The following is an 18,176-nucleotide window of genomic DNA, read 5'->3' as shown; positions in this document are numbered from 1 at the left end:
TATATATATATATATGCACATATATTATATATAAGGCTTCCCAGGTGGCTCAGTGGTAAAAAATCTGCCTGCCAATGCAGGAGCTTCAGGAGCCATGGGTTTGATCCCTCGGTTGAGAAGATCCCCTGGTGTAGGAAATGGCAACCCACTCCAGTATTCTTGCCTAGAGAATCCCATGGACAGAGGAGCCTGGCGGGCTGTAGTCTCTGGGGTCACAAAAAGTCAGACACCACTGAGCTACTCAGCACAGCAGAGAGTATATTTGATTTACAATGTTGTGTTAGTTCAGGTGTCTAGCAAATTGATTCACTGATACACACATACAGACACACACATGTTTTCAGATTCCTTTCTATTATAGGTTATTAGAAGATACTAAGTATAGTTTCCTGTGTTATGCAGTACAACCTTGCTTTTTTTAAAAAAACTTTTCTATACAGTAGTGTGCAAATGTTAATCCCACACTCTTAATTTATCCCCCCCCTCTGCTAGATAAATTTGTTTTCTACACCTATGAGTCTATTTCTGTTTTGTAAATAAGTTCATTTGTATCATTTTTTCAGATTCCACATATAAGTGGTATTATATGGTATTTGTCTTTGTCTGACTTACTTCACTCAGTACGATATTCTCTAGGTCTATCCATGTTGCTGCAAATGGCATTATTTCATTCTTTCTTATGGCTGAGTAATTGCCCATTGAGCTATTATGTCTTGTTCACGGAGCCCAGGGATTTGGGAATTCTGTGCTTCCTTTCCAGACTCCCACCTTCCATCATTCTTAGCCCCGACCTCCACTCTCCTCTCTTGCCAGGGAGCACACCATGTCCACCCCTACATCTATCCTTGCCCTCCCTGGAATGCCCTTTCATCTCCCCTCTGTTAAGAGTCAACTCCTACTCACCCTTACAAGGCCCATTTCACACACCACCTCCCCTGGGAGTTAAATAAGATCATGCTTGTAAAATGCCTAGTATACAGTCAGCTCTGACCAAACATGAACTGTATCTGATCTCTGGGTCAGGAAGATCCCCTGGAGAAAAGAATGGCTACCCATTCCAGTATTCTTGCCTGGAGAATCCCATGGACAGAGGAACCTGCTGGGCTACAGTCCATGGGGTTGCAAACAGTTGGACACCACTGAGCGACTAACATTTAACTTGTGGTGATTGAAGTCCAGAGAGATTAGTTAACTTGTCAAGATCACACCACCAGTGAGAAGCAGAGGACGTTTTGCAATCAAATGTCTCTTTCTCGCTGCCTTCCTCATTGAGAATCACTGAGAACAGGGCTTAGGGGGGGCATTTGATTGGATTTTACACTCATGAAGAACCTCAAATTTAGATACCGAATGTTTCACCCCAAATGACGTGGTGGGTAGGTAGGTAGGTAGTGAATATGTTGTCCACTAAATGCAATTTTGGTAACTCCGGGTTATCATTTCTTCATTTAAGTAAATACATTGGGAGCCCACAGATGGAGGTAGATGGGGCCTGGCTTGACTTCTGAGAAGCCTGAATGGTGACTCTCCTTGGCCAGTTACTTTTGAGTCTTGGTCCTGCCCAGCTGCCTCAGGGATCTTGGTTTAGATCAGAAATTCTCAGCCTGTAACTACTGGAATTTGGGTTCAGATAATTCTTTGTGGTGGGGGCTGCCCTGTGCATTGGAGAATGTTTAACAGCATCCTTGGTCTCTCCTCACTAGACACCAGTAACATCTCTATCACCAGCTGTGACAAATGAAAACATCCCAGGACATTGATCAATGTCCCCGTGGGAAGGGGAGGAACTAGACTCCTCCCTATTGAGAAGCAGGGCTTAGCTTCAATCAAGGAACCCAAACCCATGCTTCTCAGCTCTCCCATCCTTGATCCATACCCACCCGGGGGTCTATGAGGATTTATTTACTAGTTGTCCCTTGTTCCCAGACGGGACTGAGGAACCTGCCCTCACTCAGCGGCTCCCACATCTACTTGGTGTTTTTATTCCCCTGAAAAGACATCCTCCAGTGAACCTGGCATTGTGGCAGACCAGCAAGGCCAGAGCCATCATGTGGTCAAGCCTGGTGGTTCTCAAACGTCAGGGTACATCAGAATCAACTGAGAGGCTTGTTAAAATTTCCCCTAGCCCATCTCCGGAGAGTCTGAAATAGTGGGAAGCCTGGACTCTGCATTGTCAAAAGCACCTACATCAGCCAAAGACAGCTGTGAAGACCCATTTCCCTGGGAGAACTCTGGGCAAAACTGGTGCAGTGAGCAGCCAGGTGCCCTCCTGGATAGAAGCGCCGCCCTCCCCCAGCTCTTCTCCCCCCCGCCCCCTGCCTTAGTGTGAGGCTCTCCCTCCTACCTGGCGAGCATCTTCTGTGCTTCTTGCCAAGAACTAAACTAAAGCCCTTTCCTTCCACTTCACTAGTTGGATCCTCATACTCAAGCCAAGAGTCGGTCTAGCATCTCTAAACCTTCTGAGGATCTTTGCTAGATCCTTCCAACTGAGGCTCCCTGATCTCTCAGGCATGGGGATGGGGGTCCCAGGCTGGACTCCACAGGCAGTCTGCAGGTGTATCGGTTGGCCCCATGCTGACCACTAATCTCCCCCGACCAAGGACCCAGGATGGGGAGCAGGTGGGCTAGGCCTGGATGCAGGGTGCAGCCTGGAGGTGGGGGCCGCCAGCTCTGGCCCAACCAGGCGAGGAGGCCGCCGAGGAGCAGCTGGTCCTGGCAGGAAGCCCTGCCCGCGTCTCTCCGCAGACACCACGCTCTCTCCGACTCCCCCGGCTCGCCCTCCACACTCCAATGGTCTTTGGCTTCTGCTTCTACCTGGTTGCAGATTCTGAGAGCTGAGTCAAAGCAGGAAGATTTGGGGGGCTGTGCAAGCAGGTGTGGGGTTTCTGTGCAGCTTTCCTTCTAGATTCTATCATGCTGGAGTTGGGGGGGTGGTTATTGGTAAAGGTACACTCTTCAGAGCAGGAATTCCATGGTTAGCGCTGCAGCTGAGAAGTGAGGTGAGGGCCTCTGGGCTCAGAAACAACCATGACTCTCATTCCTAAGATCACAAAAGCTGGGCAGGATTCTCCAACTCATGTCTGTAGGTCCCAGGCTAGGGGGGATGGGGCTGAATTTGGATCCCAGCTCCTGAGGCCGATTGTCTTACTGGGATGTGACTTCTTGCTAACAGCCCCTCTGATATATCTTTTTTTTTTTTCTGAGAGGCTGGGGATAGGTTTTAATGTAAAATATCTTGATGTATCTGTTTTGCCACAAATTTACTTTTCAAGAAAAAGTTTTTTGGTTATGCCCCATGGCATGTGGGATCTTAGTGCCCCAACCAGGGATTGAACCCATGTCCCTTGCATTGCAAGGTGGATTCTTAACCACTGAACCACCAGGGAAGTTCCAAGGTGTGTTGTTTTGAGGCACCAACGTTGTGGTCATACGTTAGCAGCCACAGGAATGATGGTGGATACAACGAGCGAGGGGGGGATGGTTGATGGTCCTGCCCCGGTGTCTGTCTGACCTTACTGCTTATCACTCTCCTCCTACTTGCTACACTCAAGGCCTCCCTTTAGTTCCTTGAACATCCCAACCTCGTTCCTGCCTCAGGACCTTTGCTCCTGCTGTGCCCTCTTCCAGGAACACACCTGCCTAGATTTTGCATGGTTCTGGCCTTGGTACAGATGCCTGCAGAGAGGTTTTCCCCATCCTTCCAATCTAACATGCTACCCAGCCCCAAGCCACTTCTCTTGAAACCACTATATTATCTCCTTCGCAGCACATATCACTATCTAAAACAACTGCATGTGTCTATTTATTATTCCTTGCGTGTTGTCTATGAGATGACTCTGTAGTGGATCATCAGTGGATCCCCAGCTCTGAGGACAGTATCTGAGGCAGAATAGATGCTCCATAAATATCCAGTGACTGAGAGATGCTGAGAAGCCATCAGTGACATGCAATTTGAGGTGAGTGAGCTTATTTCTCTTCCAGAATGAGGGGCTGGGTGCCCACTAGACCAGGTGGCAGGGACATCCATGGGAGTAGGGCACAGAGCAAGTGCATTAACTGGTATAAATAGGACCCCTGTCCCCTGCCTGGGAAAGAATGCATGGTGGTGGGGGGACGGTGCTGGAAGTCACTCACACTCGAACGGTCAGGGTGAGCATGAAAAGTTGCTCCCAGATTCTGCATGATGGCAAAGTTATCAGAGTTAATTCCTGAGTTGAAAAATGCCCCCCAAAAGAGAAAGAATTAAAAAAAAAAACAGTAGAAAAGAAAAAATGAAAATGCCACCAGAGTGATCCACAGCCATGAGAAAGGTCAAGTGCAGCCTAGGAGGAGGGTCTCTAAGGCAGACAGTCCTGGCATCAGTGCTGACATTGGTTGATCTGAGGTCATCTCTCTAGGGAGGCTGTCTTTAGTAGATGGCAACCTCAGGGCCTTGGTTTCCCCTCCAGGCTGAGAAAATACTCTGATATCCTCAGAAATTTGATGGCTAGTGGTTAAGGGCACTGTGGCCAAGAGTGCAATCTACAAGCTTAGTAGAGGTCAAGAACGTTCGCTTAGGCTCAAGTTCTGGCTTTGCTGCAGGCTGGCTGTGTGACCTGGCACAAGTGACTGCACCTCTCTGAGCCTTGGTTTCCTATCAGGAAAATGGGGTGCTATGTGCAGGAAGTGAATTACTTGATGTGAAAACCATAGCCTGGGGCCAGGCCCACCTGGAGTGCTCAGCAGAGGCTGACTAACATGATGGGGATGAAACTCAGGCTTGTCACAGGAGGAGGCCCCCTCCCCACAAAAAAGCTGATTCTCTAGGGTTAAAATCGACTTCTGTTCCTCCAGCCACATTTGCTTGTCTGGTTTCTTTTTAAACTCTAGACACTCACTGTGAGATTTCTAGGTGGAAACTGGAGAGAATCCTGTGGCCAGTGCTGTGTGACCCTGGGCAAGTTGCTTCACCTCTCTGAGCTTCAGTTCCTTCTTCTAAGGCGGGGGCTAGAACCACAGGTCCTACTTTGGGAGCTGCATTCGTACAGGTTCTAAAGAGGTGACTGTTTGAAGGTACTCCTGTAAGTAACCAAGGGAGGGCCCTGCAAGCGGACGAGGAGTTATCAGAGCGCAGGGCGAGGTGGCTGGCCGGCTGGTCCAGATGGATGCTGGACCGTGGACCTTGGCCTCTTTAGAACCCTCCTTCAGGGCAGCAAGCTGAGCAACCTGGATATCCTCTGACATGCAGCATTTTAAAGTGACCGCTCCCAAGTACAGAAGGCCCCGAATTCGCCGCCTCCCTTCCTGATCACCCTTCACCTGCTGTCACTGCCTGCCAGGGCCCCCTCCCTCCTCCTGGGATGAAGGGAGGAGACTGTGTCTCAAGTCAACATCACTTATCTCCCCAAACACGGGCTGACACCTCAAACAACAGGACAGGGGTGCCCCCTGAGGGAAAGGGACTAGCTGCAGCAGGGAATAAGTCCAGGTCCAAGAGGAAAGAGGACGGAAGGAGGAAAACGAGGCCAAGAGAGCAGAGGAGTCAAGGTCCTGCTGAGAACCAGTGATGGCCCAGCCTCTGCTCGGACCCAGAAGCCACGACGCCGAGTGGGACCCGGACGTGGGGCTCCGGGCCCAGCGGGCTGCTGGCTTCACTGTCACCCAGCTGCTAGGATGCATCTAGGATGCTGCTCTGACCCCACCCCCAAAAGCAGCCTGGATGGAAATGGGCCTGGGAGGATGAGTCATTTCCAGGCAGCCGTGTGTGCTGTGGGGCTTGAACATTCCCAGGCCAGCAGCCCCGAGATGGGCTCCGAACGACATGCTGCCTCTGGAGTTGCGTTTCCTGACTTGGGACACTGATTCACAATGAGACACTTATTTTAGCCGTGAGCAGACAGCTTTGCAACCTGTGGGGGCGCTTTTGTGGTTGTTACGATGGCTGATGCTTCTGACATCACAGTGGGAGGGAGGTGATGTCATGGGTGAGGGACACCCTGGCAACACAAATGACAAACCCACTCAAGGAGGAAGGGTCCTGACTGCCTTGCAAACTCTGGACATCTGCTTAGATTAAAAACAAAAACAAAAACATGAAACATGCTTCAATCTCTCAGCCAAAATCTCAATGTGGGTTTATGTATAAATTCAACTTTAAATTCTACTGAACTTGCAACTATTGGGATTTATCGTTTTACCAGGAATCATTCGCCATTTGGGAAAATCGCATCACCAAGGCGACGCTGTGTTGCAGGTGGCGTCTGAGTTGCCAACACAACACACCTGTGTCAATCTGCATCGTGTTTGCAGCGATTCTATCTTTAGGTGCCAACATGTGACATTCCGGTGGAGCCGTGCCTGTGCGCTGATATGTTAAATTATAGGCTCTTTCATTACAAATGACTTTTATGCTCTATCACCTTTATTTTATCGTTAGGGCATTATACTGATTTAAAAAATGTAAAGTGTGGGTAGGCTACGTGCTCCATGAAGGAGCTTCTGGTTAGTGAAGGGGGCATTTCAAAATATTTGTTAAAAAAACAGAGTGAAGGGGGGGAGCTTTGCATCCAGCCATGGAGTCGGGGGGGAATACATGCTATTACACAATATTACTCATCCTTAGAGCCATTCATCTCAGTGGCTTTTGTGGAGGCACATACTTGCCCTGGGTCACTTTCTCCCAAAATGTATCTCTACCAAAGCAGTTTTTTCAGCTACTTGTGGTCAATCACACTGAAGGTGATGCTGGGTCCCTAGAGGGAGTTCCCTGATGCTCTCAGGGCAGCTGAGAGCTCAGATGTCACCTCCTGAGGTGGGAAATGGGTCTGTGGGAGCAGCACCCCCAGGCAGACGGGTCTATCTCTCCCTCATTCTTGGGGACACAAAGGCTGCTTCCCCAAGGTGGTGTTTGGAGAGGCCCCTGGGGGCCTGGCTACCAAGTGGGCTCCCGTTAAAGTTCATGGGACTCAAGGACCTCATCCCAGCCTGGGGTCCTGTCCTCAGCCTTTATGTCCTAGACTGCAGGCTAGGAGAGGGTATTTGCTAGTATTTGCTCCTGGGATGGAGCATGCAGCTCCCACCTATAGCAGGGACTTCTCTACATCATAACTGGAGAGTCAGACTCTGGGGCCGGGGTGGGGCTGAAACAGCCCATGGGGTTCTGAGGCTCACACCCCACGCCTAGCTGAGAATCAGAACCAAGCATACGGGACATTAGACCCAGGGGCTCCACTGGCAAGCAAGGTGAGATGGTCCTATTCATGGTCTCACTCCTGCTTCTGCAAGAGGCGGTGCTGAGGATGGGCGGGGCACGTATAGGATTCAGCGGGGAGAGGCCATGCCCAGGAGCCTCTGAGGACGGGCACTTCCGACGCCGCCTGGAAAAGCAGGCCAGTGATTGATTCTGGAGTCTCTAGCTGCCTTAGAACTCAAGCCCACGGGGTGAGACTTGGGAGTGCCTATTGGCTGCCCAGAAACTACCTCACAGCTACACCCGCCATCTCCACCGAGCATGTCACAGGGGACACATGTCACATGGGGACCCCTGGGAAGTGGGTTCTAGCCTGGGGGGGGGGTGGCTCCTGTGCTGGCTGTGGGAGGATGAGATGCCAGGTCACTGCCACTGGGAGAACCCTGAGGATGTGATCCTGGCCTCCAGCTCTGGAAATGGACGTTAGGCCACTGGGGACCCCCAAATCATCTGTCTCACCAAGAGGGTCACACCACGCCCTGTGTACGGGGCCTAAGACTCGCTGTCTCTCGTGGAGATGGGACCAGAGTGGGGCAGAGACTCCAGGGTGTCTGTGGGGAACTCGCAGGAGAGAGGAGGAGAGGGTGGGAGGCGGGAGCTGGGCGGGCAGGGGGTGCCCTCTGTCGCCCTCCTCACAGGCCTTCCGACAGAGCCTCCACATTCCTCTTTGGGGGTCTTGCTGGCATTGGCTCAGTTTCTGGCCAGGCGTGAGATGCTGGAAAAGTCCCAGGATGCAATGGTGGCCAGGGTGGGCTTCCACAGATGGGGGTGCACAGTGGGCGGTCTGGGGGCTGCCGTGCCAGGACTGGGTCCCATGCAGGCACAAGTGCACCTCAGGACCTTGGCACCTGCCGTTCCCTCTGCCTGGATGCCCCTCCCCCTTGCAGCTGTGAGCCTCCCCCCGCCCCTTCCTCCGGGTCCTCCCACGTTGCCTTCCTAGTGCAACCTGCCAGCTTTCCACCTGCAATGTTACCTTCCCCAACACTTCCTAGCCTTTCCCCGCTCTATTTATCTCCTCAGCGCGTATGACTAATGATTTACAGCTCTAACATCTCGCTGCTTCTTTGGCTTCCCCACTGCACTGCAAGCTCCCCAAGTCAGGGGGTTTGTCTATTTCAGTCACCCCCCAAAGTCAGAGGACTTGTCCTTGTCTAGTCCAGGGCCCAAAAGAGTACCTGCACAGAGCAGGTCCTCTGTGAACACTTCCTATATGAATACAGGCAGGGGCCTGGGAGCTAGTCAATTCAGGTCCCCACAGGATTTCCCAGTGACCTCTAAACACCCTTGGGACTCTCAGGGGTCCTAGAGAAGAGGACTGGGAAAGCTTGGCCTGGATTTCTGGGGACCTCAGGCTGGAGCCTCCCTCTGTGGCTCACAGGATCTGCCTAGTAACACTGTGGGCTGTAGTGTCAGTGCTAGACCTTAGAGGGGAGTGGAAGAAGGCAGAGAGAAAACCTGCCCCCCTCCATGCGTGTGTTTGCTCAGTTGCTCAGTTGTGACCAACTCCTTGCGATCTTTTGGACTGCAGCCTGTCAGGCTCCTCTATTCATGGGATTTTTCAGGCAGGGATACTGGAGTGGGTTGCCATTTTCCTACTCCAGGGGATCTTCCCAACCCAAGATCGAACTTGTGTCTCCTGGGTCTCCTATTTCCCCACCACCTGGCCCATCTGCTCCTCACCGACTGTGCAGCCGCCCTCCTCCCCCAGAGGGTCAGAAAATGCCAATCCGGCAAATACAGAGGGGCTGGTACCCAGTTCTGGTTTTTTTTTTTTTTTTTTAATTTTTTGGCCACACCACTCGGCATGTGGGATCTTAGTTTCCTGACCAGGCATTGAGCCTGTGGCCCCTGCAGGGGAAGCATGGGGCCTTAACCACTGGATCCCCAGGGAAGTCTCTGGTACCCTGTTCTTCAACTGCTGGTCTTAGCTTCCATGTAATCGGAGCAATGCCAGTGTTTTGGGGAATGGGGACTAATTCTCTACTTTGTCTCCAGTTTCTCTCTTTTGAAGTTTTCTTGCCCTGGATGGGCTGCCCCCAGGAGAGAGCCAGTTTGGGCTGAGGGTCGCCCAGCACCCAGCTCTTCCTCTCTCTCCCCAGATTCTCAGCATCCATCCACACTCAGGTCAGCCATGCCCAGGTGCCTCTCCTCATGCAGTGACCTCAGGGAAGGCTGCACCATCTGAGCCTCAGTCTTCTCACTCTTGAAATGTGGATTGCAAAAATACCCACCTTGTGGGGGTGCTGGAAGATGGGGCCTCAGCTACCATGGTTATGAGCTCTGAGTTTCATGGCAAGAGGTACGCACTAGACATGCCCATTGCATTTCGCAATGGCAATTTCCAGGGCAAGAAGCAAGGGGGGTTAAGTGGGTGTGTGTGTGCTCGGATGCCTGAGACACTCAGCTTTGCTCCCGGGCTGTGAGACTGAGTTGCCACACATGCTTGCGTACAACACACGTACCCCAGGAGCTTACCTGTCCACCTGGATTTCCACATCCTTGGTCTCTGTCTTGGCAGGTCCCCCTCCGTTGATCGCTCTGCCCCCACTGGTGAGAAGGTTCAGGACAGGCTCTATCTCTTTGAGCAGTTTATTGTTCTCCCCGCTGCCCTGGAGGGTGACCCCGGCACTTTTCTTGGCAGGGTCCTGGCCTGGGGGCTTGGCAGCCAGGCCGTTGGCATGGGCAAGCGAGCCGGCTTCCTGCCCTGGGTCTGGCGCATGCTGGGGCCCATTGCCGGGACCCATGGCCCCGTCCACCGCCAGCGTCTGCTCTCTCCCGGCTGACGCTTGGTGGGACAGGTCAACGGCTGCCGTGGGGGGACCCAGGGGCCGGGTCACCCGGATGGTCTTGGGGGTCCCATCCCCGGTGAAGGTGGTCTCCAGGTGCGTGGTGAAGCCCTCGGGGCCCCTGAGGATGAGAACCACGTGGGTCTCGGAGGCAATCCCCCTGAGCACCTCCAGGGCGCTGTCATAGCTCAGGTCCACCAAGGGCTGGCCGTTGACGGCGAGAATGATGTCCCCGGCCTGGATGAGGCCGCTCTGCTCCGCGGCGCCCCCTCGGATCAGGTCAGAGACAATCACAGGTGGCTTGCTCACCCTCTCCTTCACCAGGAACCCCAGGCCCCCCACTTTGCGCTTGAAGAGGCGGACAGAAATGACGTTGGGTTGGATCTGCTGAACGCTGAACATGTGGCTCTCCATGGTGTCTAGTGTCCAAGGGTCCACAGACCTCAAAACGGGTCAGGCCGAGGCCAGGTCCCCAGGAGCGGCCAGGCTTTAGGCTGCGCCGGGAGGAGCCGGGGGACTGGTGCTGCAGGGCTGGAGCCCGGACGGGGAGCTGCTCTCCGGCTGGTCTTCTGTGCCTCTGACGTCAACTCGGCGTCACTCGCTCATTGCTGTCGGGCCGTCGGTGGCATGATTTCCTGCGTCTGCCTCCGTCCTCGGTCTCTAAGGAAGCGATGGTTGATCAGGCAGACGTCAGGGGAAGCGGTGGGATGAGTCCCTACGCCACAGGTCAGGCGGATCCGGGAGGAGATGTGTCTGGTGGCTGTGCCTAGGGGTGACGCATGCTAGCGCGGACTACCCACTGGGCATCGCCAGCCTGTCAGAGGCAGATCCGATCCGGGGCTTCCTGAGGTCAAGAGAAGGAACAAGGGAGGGGAGGAAAAGGATTAAAAAAAAAAAAGAGAGATGGATATGGGATGCCCAAGACCACCTTTAAAACCAACAAGAAAAACGCAGCCAATTGAGAAGTCTAGCCATAAGATGCTCTGGAGTTCTGATGACAACCTAGACACAAAATTCTTCTTCCTCTGGGGTGAGGGGCGGGCGGGCACACTCACAGGTGGCTGCATATTGCTTGGTTTCATTTCCATGATCAAAGTCCTGTGAGACAGGGGGGCTCCTTGGGGAAACCACTGAGGAGTCAGCCCCAGAAATCAAATGGCAAGAACCCTAAGACCTCTCATCTTTTTTTCACTGGAAGAAGTCAGCACTCCAACCCTGTCATGCAGCCATTGCCTCTCTGCTTTTTACAATATTTTTCCATCCTCAGGTCAGGAGCTTGGCCGACAAGACTGCAGGGTGTGGGGCTCTCCATTCCCACCATTCCCAAAGCCCCCAGTGCAAACCCATCAACAGGAAATGATGTCACCTTCTACAGAAACACGGATGAGGGAAGTCAGCTGGACTTTAGGACCATCATTTTTGTAATGATTCACTTATTTCAGGTTCAAAAGGACAGACTTGGCCACACTCCATCCCATGATAAGCCAAAATTGGTATAATAAATACCAAAGACACAGGCCCACGTCAAACTCTGGAGGGCATTTGTGTATCACAGACTGTCTGAAATCCTAACAGAGAAACATTAGGAGGTGTGGACTGTGTCCCCCTAGGGTTAGATAAACACAGAGCTGGTGTGCAACAAATATTTGTGGAACAAGAAAAATCCCAAAAGACAGTGAACACTCATTGAGTGCATATGTTTGTACAGTGTATTTTTTTCCTCCTTTGATCTTCACAGTTCACCCTTCAACAGATGAGAAGACTGAAGCTTGGGAAGGTTCAGTGGCTTGTCCAAGGTCAGGTGGAGAAGGATGGTGGGGGGAGGATTTGAATTCAGATCTGCTCCATTCTTGAGTCTGAGCTTTTAAACACTCTAGTTTTTAACAATTTATAATCTAGTGACTTTTGCGACTCCCACCAACTTCACCAGACTCAGAGAAGCGGTTGGAGTACCGAAGGACCACAGGGAGGCCAACTGAAGATGCTGTAGCCCAGATGAGGTGTGTGCACCCATGGCATGGGCCCAGTGAGCAGCTATGGAAGCACATCTTATGTGTCTGGGTTGGGGCAGGTGACCTGTGGGTTACGGGTAGAGTGGGGCAGGGTGGGAGGTAGCAGAAATCCCTTCATCTCTTTTCCTACCCTCCAGCTCCAGCCTCCATCTCTTCTCTGCCCTGGCACCCCTTGCCGTCAGCATCCTCAAAACTCCTTCGCCCAAGGAGCGAGCCCTTATCTGCTGCTACTGACAAAGCGACACTCCCTTGTTTCCCTTTTAGCCACTTTCCAGGGTCACCCCAGGGCTGAGGCAGACGATAAACTCCTGCTGCCTCTGAAAGCAGGGGGTGGGTGAGGATAACTCCCCCTGCACCCCGAGAAAGAGGTGCTACCTCCCAGATCCCCCTCAAGGGAGGGTGGTGGTTAGCAAGTTCAGCCTCTCCCTTTTGCAGCTTGCATTATGTAACTCCGCCAGCCCCTCTGTGTGGGTGAGGGAGTCATGAATACCCAGACCCAGCCTGGGCTGCTTTCTCCATCTGGCATCGCTGTATGTGTGTGTGTGTCTGTGTATTCATGCATCGCCCTCCTGCTGTGTCATTTCTCTGCTGTGTGAGCCTGTGTGGCCCGTGTGTTGACAGGCTGAGAGTCTTTCGGCATCTTGCTGCTGGCCTTCTGGCTTGCAGAGAAAACCAGCCCAAATTGCTATGTCCTTCCTCACTGGGGAGAATTGGTCCACCTCCCTATCTGCCCCCACCCTGGGCTCTGGTTTCCTTAACTCTCCCAGAGCTCTCATGGTACCCATTTCTTTCGGGTACCAAACCCAGGATGCTCATTGTTTAGTTGAAGGCAGAGACAGCTGGGACCTCCAAATCTCTTGAGTGTTCTAGTTTGGCATTGGGCTCCATTCTTTAATTCAAGAAGGGACTTGATGGTGAGCTCTTCGGGAGGTAGGGGCACCCAGCTTGCTTCCACCCCATACTGGCTTCAGCCAGAACTTACCAAAGGGACCTTCCTGGTGGCTCAGTGGTAAAGAATCCACCTGCCAATGCAGATGACATGGCTTAATCCCTGATCTGGGAAGATCCCGTGGGCCGTAGAACAACTAAGCCTGTGCACCACCACTACTGAGCCTGTGCTCTAGAGCCTGGGAACCACTACTACGGAGCCCACAGGCCACAGTTACCGAAGCCTGCTTGCCCTGGAGCCCCGTGGTCTGCAGCAAGAGAGCCACCACAGTGAGAAGCCTGCATCGCAACCAGAGAGTAGCCCCCACTCCTCGCAACCAGAGAAAAGCCTGCACAGCAACAAAGACCCAACACAGCCAAAAAGAAATAAAATTATGAAGAAAAATAACTAGTTGAGACATTGCATTAAAAAAAAAACACTGCATTAAAAAATGCTGGAGAGGGTGTGGAGAAAAAGGAATGCTCTTGCACTGTTGGTGGGAATGTAAATTGATACGGCCACTATGGAAGACAGTATGGACAGTCCTTAAAACCTAGGAATAAAACCACCACATGACCCAGCAATCCCACTCCTAGGCACACACCCTGAGGGAACTAAAATCGAAAGAGACAAATGCATCCCACTGTTCACTGCAGCACTATTTACAATAGTTAGGACATGGAAGCAACCTAGAAGTCCACTGACAGATGAATGGATAAAGGAGTCGTGATGCACATACACAATGGCTTCCCAGGTGGCTCAGTGGTAAAGAATCCGCCCGCCAGTGCAGGAGATGGAGGAGACATGGGTTCGATCCCTGGGTTGGGAAGATCCCCTGGAGGAGGAAATGGCAACCTACTCCAGTATTCTTGCCTGCGAAATTCCATGAGCAGAGGAGCCTGGCGAGCTATAGTCCATGGGGTCGCAAACAAGTCGGACATGACTGAGCGACATGGAATATTACTCAGCCATAAAAAGGAACTCATGTGAGTTCTAATGAGGTGGATGAACCTAGAACCTATTATACAGAGTGACGTGAGTCAGAAAGAGAAAGATAAATACCATATTCTAATGCATATGTATGGAATCTAGAAAAATGGTACTGAAGAATTTATTTACAGGGCAACAGTGGAGAAACAGACATAGAGAACAGACTTATGGACATGGGGAGAGGGGAGGAGAGGGTGAGATGTATGGAGAGTAACATGGAAACTTAAATTACCATATGTAAAATGGATAGCCAACGGGAATTTGCTGCATGGCTCAGGAAACTCAAACAGGGGCTCTGTATCAACCTAGAGGGGTGGGATGGGGAGGGAGATGGGAGGGAGGTTCAAAAGAGAGGGGATATATGTATACCTATGGCTGATTCATGTTGAGGTTTGACAGAAAACAATACAATTCTGTAGAGTAATTATCCTTCAATAAAAAATAAATAAGAAAAACACAACTTACCGAAGGACAGAGCTGGGACTTGGCTTAAGAAAAAAGAAATAAGGCAAGCCCGCAGATCTCCCTGGTCACTCCTAGCTTCTCCTCTCTCTTCCTCAGCTGCTTTCTAAATTGGCAGGGGGGAGGGGTGGGGGGGATGGGGGCAGGGCTGCTGGCTGGATGGGAATTGGGAAATTGAAGTGCTGTTTTTTAGACCTTGTCCCTAGAAAGACAACTTGATCTTTAGAAGGAATGGAAAGAGGCAGGGCTTCAGTGAGGCAGTGATATTCAGCATCTGCTGAGAGACAGGGTGGGGGGTAAACAAGCTCTAGGTCTAAGCAAGTGGATTCTGAACCTTCATCAGGGACAATCCTAATTTTAAGGACAACCCCCCTTAATAATATCCCTCTTTTCCCTCCCCTCAAATACGTCTTCACCCCCGTCCTGTCCAGGATCAGGTTTGACATCCGCAAAGTATATGCTAAGATGCTAGATGGAGACACGTCTGTCCTGCTTTGTGAATGCCAAGTATCCACAGTGTGTCCTCAAACCTGGGCCTCCGGGACGGCTGGCCCCCTCCCTGTGGACGGCTGCCACAGGGAAGATCTTTAAGGCCCTTTCTGGCTCTATCTGTGTGTTTCTGGGTGAGTTCTTTATTTTCTCTGAACCTCAGTTTCCGTATGTGTAAAATGGGCTCCTTAAGTAATTCTTCACTCCCTGGGTAACTGGGAGGATTGAATAAAATAGGAAGTGCATGGGTTTCAGTAATGTCACAGAGCGAGCGTGCAGAAGAAACGGCTTCTTACCATTGTCCTGTAATATGTAATGGCTCCAGCTCCTGCCCTTGACTCAGTGCGCTTGCTACTCTGTCGCAGCCTCTCCAAAGGCACGTCATGTGCCAGGAGGGGGCTGAGGCTTGAAAGCACAGAGAAATCTCACGCCGCTCATGATACGCGGCACAGAATACAGGGAGACGGGTGGGTACTGGGTATCCTGCCAACCCAGCCTCCGACTCTTGGAGCTGTGATTTTAAACACGGCACATGTGCGTGCACACCACGGCACATACCATGGGAACAACACTTGGACCCAGGCCTCATTGGAGTAGTTCAGTGGTTTCGGGAGTACCTTGCTGTGGAGGAAATTCACGCCTGACTTTCGAGGACGACTGCCAGGGAGAAGGAGGGAGCCAAAATAGGCCAGCGTCTGCTACTACCATCTCACTGTGTGACCTTGGGCACGCCACCCCCGCCCCATCCTGGGCCCACGTCTGCATGCAGGACGGTGATGGTAGCAGTTCCCAGTGATGGAGAGTTTAGCCTGCCAGCGCAGGAGACGTAAGAGACATGGGTTCAATTCCTGGGTCAGGAAGATCTCCTGGAGGAGGGCATGGCAACCCACTCCAGTATTCTTGCCTGAAGAATCCCATGGACAGAGGAGCCTGGTGGGCTACAGTTCCACTGGGACGCAGAGTCGGACACGACTGAAGCGACTGAGCACGCACACAAGCACAGCGCTGAGTCCTCCACACGGGTGTCTTATTTCATCCTGACAGTGACCATGTAAAGCACATGTCAGTTTTATCCCCATTTTACAGAAAGACGGGCTTCCCAGCTGGCTCAGCAGGAAAAAAATCTGCCTGTGAAGCAGGAGATGCAGGTTCAATCCCTGGGTTGGGAAGATTCCCCTGGAGAAGGAAATGGCAACCCACTCCAGTATTCTTGCCTTGGATATCCCATAGACAGAGGAGTCTTGTAGGCTATAGTCTTTGGGGTCACAATAGTCAGACATGACTGAGCGACTAAACAATAATTACAGAAAGACAAGGGGACTGGGGTTCAGAGAAGCAAACTGGAAGACTGCCCTGGCTCTAAGCGAGGGGGTGCTGGGCACACACCTAACCCTAAAGACGATCCCCTAAGACGATGCCTCCCCCTAAACACACCTCATTGGCTGCCATACTTTTCATTCTCACCCTGCCTCATCACATTCAATGGTCTTCATTTTACAGAGGTTGAGATTAAGCTACCCATTCATTTCATTATTAGCACTGGAAGTCCATGGACATGAGGATGATAAATAGCCACTAAAATCCAAAAGATTGTCCAACTCCCACACTCAAAAATAAGGAAACAGAGGCCTGAAGAAGGGAGGAGGGTACTCATTCATCATGGATCAGCCACAGTTGGGGTGTCAAGAGCTGTCTGTCCGATAGAGCAGCCACCAGCCACATGTGGCCATTGAACCCCTAAATTGTGACTGATTCCTGGAGATGCGACCTAAGGGTGAAATCTACATGGGGTCTTGAAGACTAGGAGGAAAAAAAAGAATGTCAAATAGCTCAATAATTTCCCAATATTGACTATATGTTGAAAGGATAATGCTTTGGGTATACTGGATTACGCACAGTTATTATGAAAAAATAACTTCAACTGTTGCTTTCGGTGCTTTTATATGCAACTACTGTACAGTTAAAAAATCAGATATGTGCTCACATTGTATTGCCGTTGGGTAGTGGTGGTCTAGAGTCTGACCCTCGTGGTGCCTGGACCAGAGGGCCTCCCTGCCCCTTAGGTCCCCTCAAGCATCTACTGATAATCTAGGCAGGAAGAAGATACTTCTGCTTTCTAAAGAAGTCAGAAAATGACACAGAGGGTAAAAGCAAACATCTTGCCATTTATTAAGGTTGACTACTGGATAGCAGGAGTAGGGTGGGGGTTGGGGGGTAGAAAACCCACCTCAAACCATGTGAAGAGAGAGGGTAGGGTGTCACCTAGGCTGGTTGTCCAGAACCCAACAGCTTGCTGTCTGAATGTCATTTGAAATCTAACCCACCTGTGCAACACGTTTCATTTAAAAAGTGACACAGATCTCTTTTTACAGGTGGGATATGAGCTCCAAGATATACCACTAGGTGAAAAAAGAATGGGGCAAAAGCATACATTCTGTACATGTAAGTGGAGAGAATGTTCTGGAAGGAATGGGTGTCACTGGCTACATCTTAGATGGAATTCTGGACATCACTAGTAGGAGGGAGACAGACTTTGCACTGACTGCCCTGACAGATTTTATTTTCTTGGGCTCCAAAATCACTGCTGATGGTCACGCAGCCATGAAATGATGCTTGTTCCTTGGAAGAAATGCTATGACAAACCTAGACAGTATATTAAAAACCAGACACTTTGCTGACAAAGGTCCATATAGTCAAAGCTATGGTTTTTCTAGCGGTCATGTACAGATGTGAGAGGTGGACCATAAAGAAGAGTGAGGGCCAAAGAATTGATGCTTTTGAATTGTGGTGCTGGAGGAGACTCTTGAGAGTCCCTTGGATGGCAAGGAGATCAAACCAGTCCATCCTAAAGAAAATCAACTCTGAATATTCATTGGAAGGACTGATGCTGAAGCTGAAGCTCCAATACTTTGGCCACCTGATGCAAAGAGCTGACTCACTGGAAAAGACCCTGATGCTGGGAAAGATTGAGGGCAGGAGGAGAAAGGGACAACAGAGGATGAGACGGTTGAAGAGCATCACCAACTCAATGGACATGAGGTTGAGCAAGCTCCGGGAGATAGTGAAAGACAGGGAAGCCTGGTGTGCTACAGTCCATGGGGTCTCAAAGACAACTTAGCAACTGAACAACAACAACAAATTATTACTTTAAAATCATCTAAATATGTATACCATTAAATATTAAAGAAAATGACACAGCCTGTGAACTGGCTGTTTTCACTTTAAGCACCCACAAAATCTCTAAAGGAGTCACAATCCTGGTTCCCATGTCCCTCCAATCT

General features: G+C 51.1%; 1 protein-coding gene across 3 annotated transcripts in view; it reads right to left on the bottom strand.

Annotated features, from left to right (window-relative positions):
- The window catches only part of NOS1 (nitric oxide synthase 1), a 121,092-nt gene that overhangs the window by 79,396 nt on the left and 23,520 nt on the right, over window positions 1-18,176 (bottom strand). For all 3 annotated transcript variants that reach the window (XM_070475306.1, XM_070475307.1, XM_070475304.1), the window contains exon 2: window positions 9,704-10,858. In XM_070475306.1, coding sequence (XP_070331407.1) covers window positions 9,704-10,428 — 725 coding nt within the window. In that variant the 5' untranslated portion in view covers window positions 10,429-10,858. The remainder of the gene's footprint in view (window positions 1-9,703; window positions 10,859-18,176) is intronic.

The sequence above is a fragment of the Odocoileus virginianus genome, chromosome 12 (assembly GCF_023699985.2).
Source record: "Odocoileus virginianus isolate 20LAN1187 ecotype Illinois chromosome 12, Ovbor_1.2, whole genome shotgun sequence".
Lineage (NCBI taxonomy): Eukaryota > Metazoa > Chordata > Mammalia > Artiodactyla > Cervidae > Odocoileus > Odocoileus virginianus.
The sequence above is the reverse complement of the archived record's forward strand: the minus strand, read 5'-3'. Positions and strand labels throughout refer to the sequence as shown.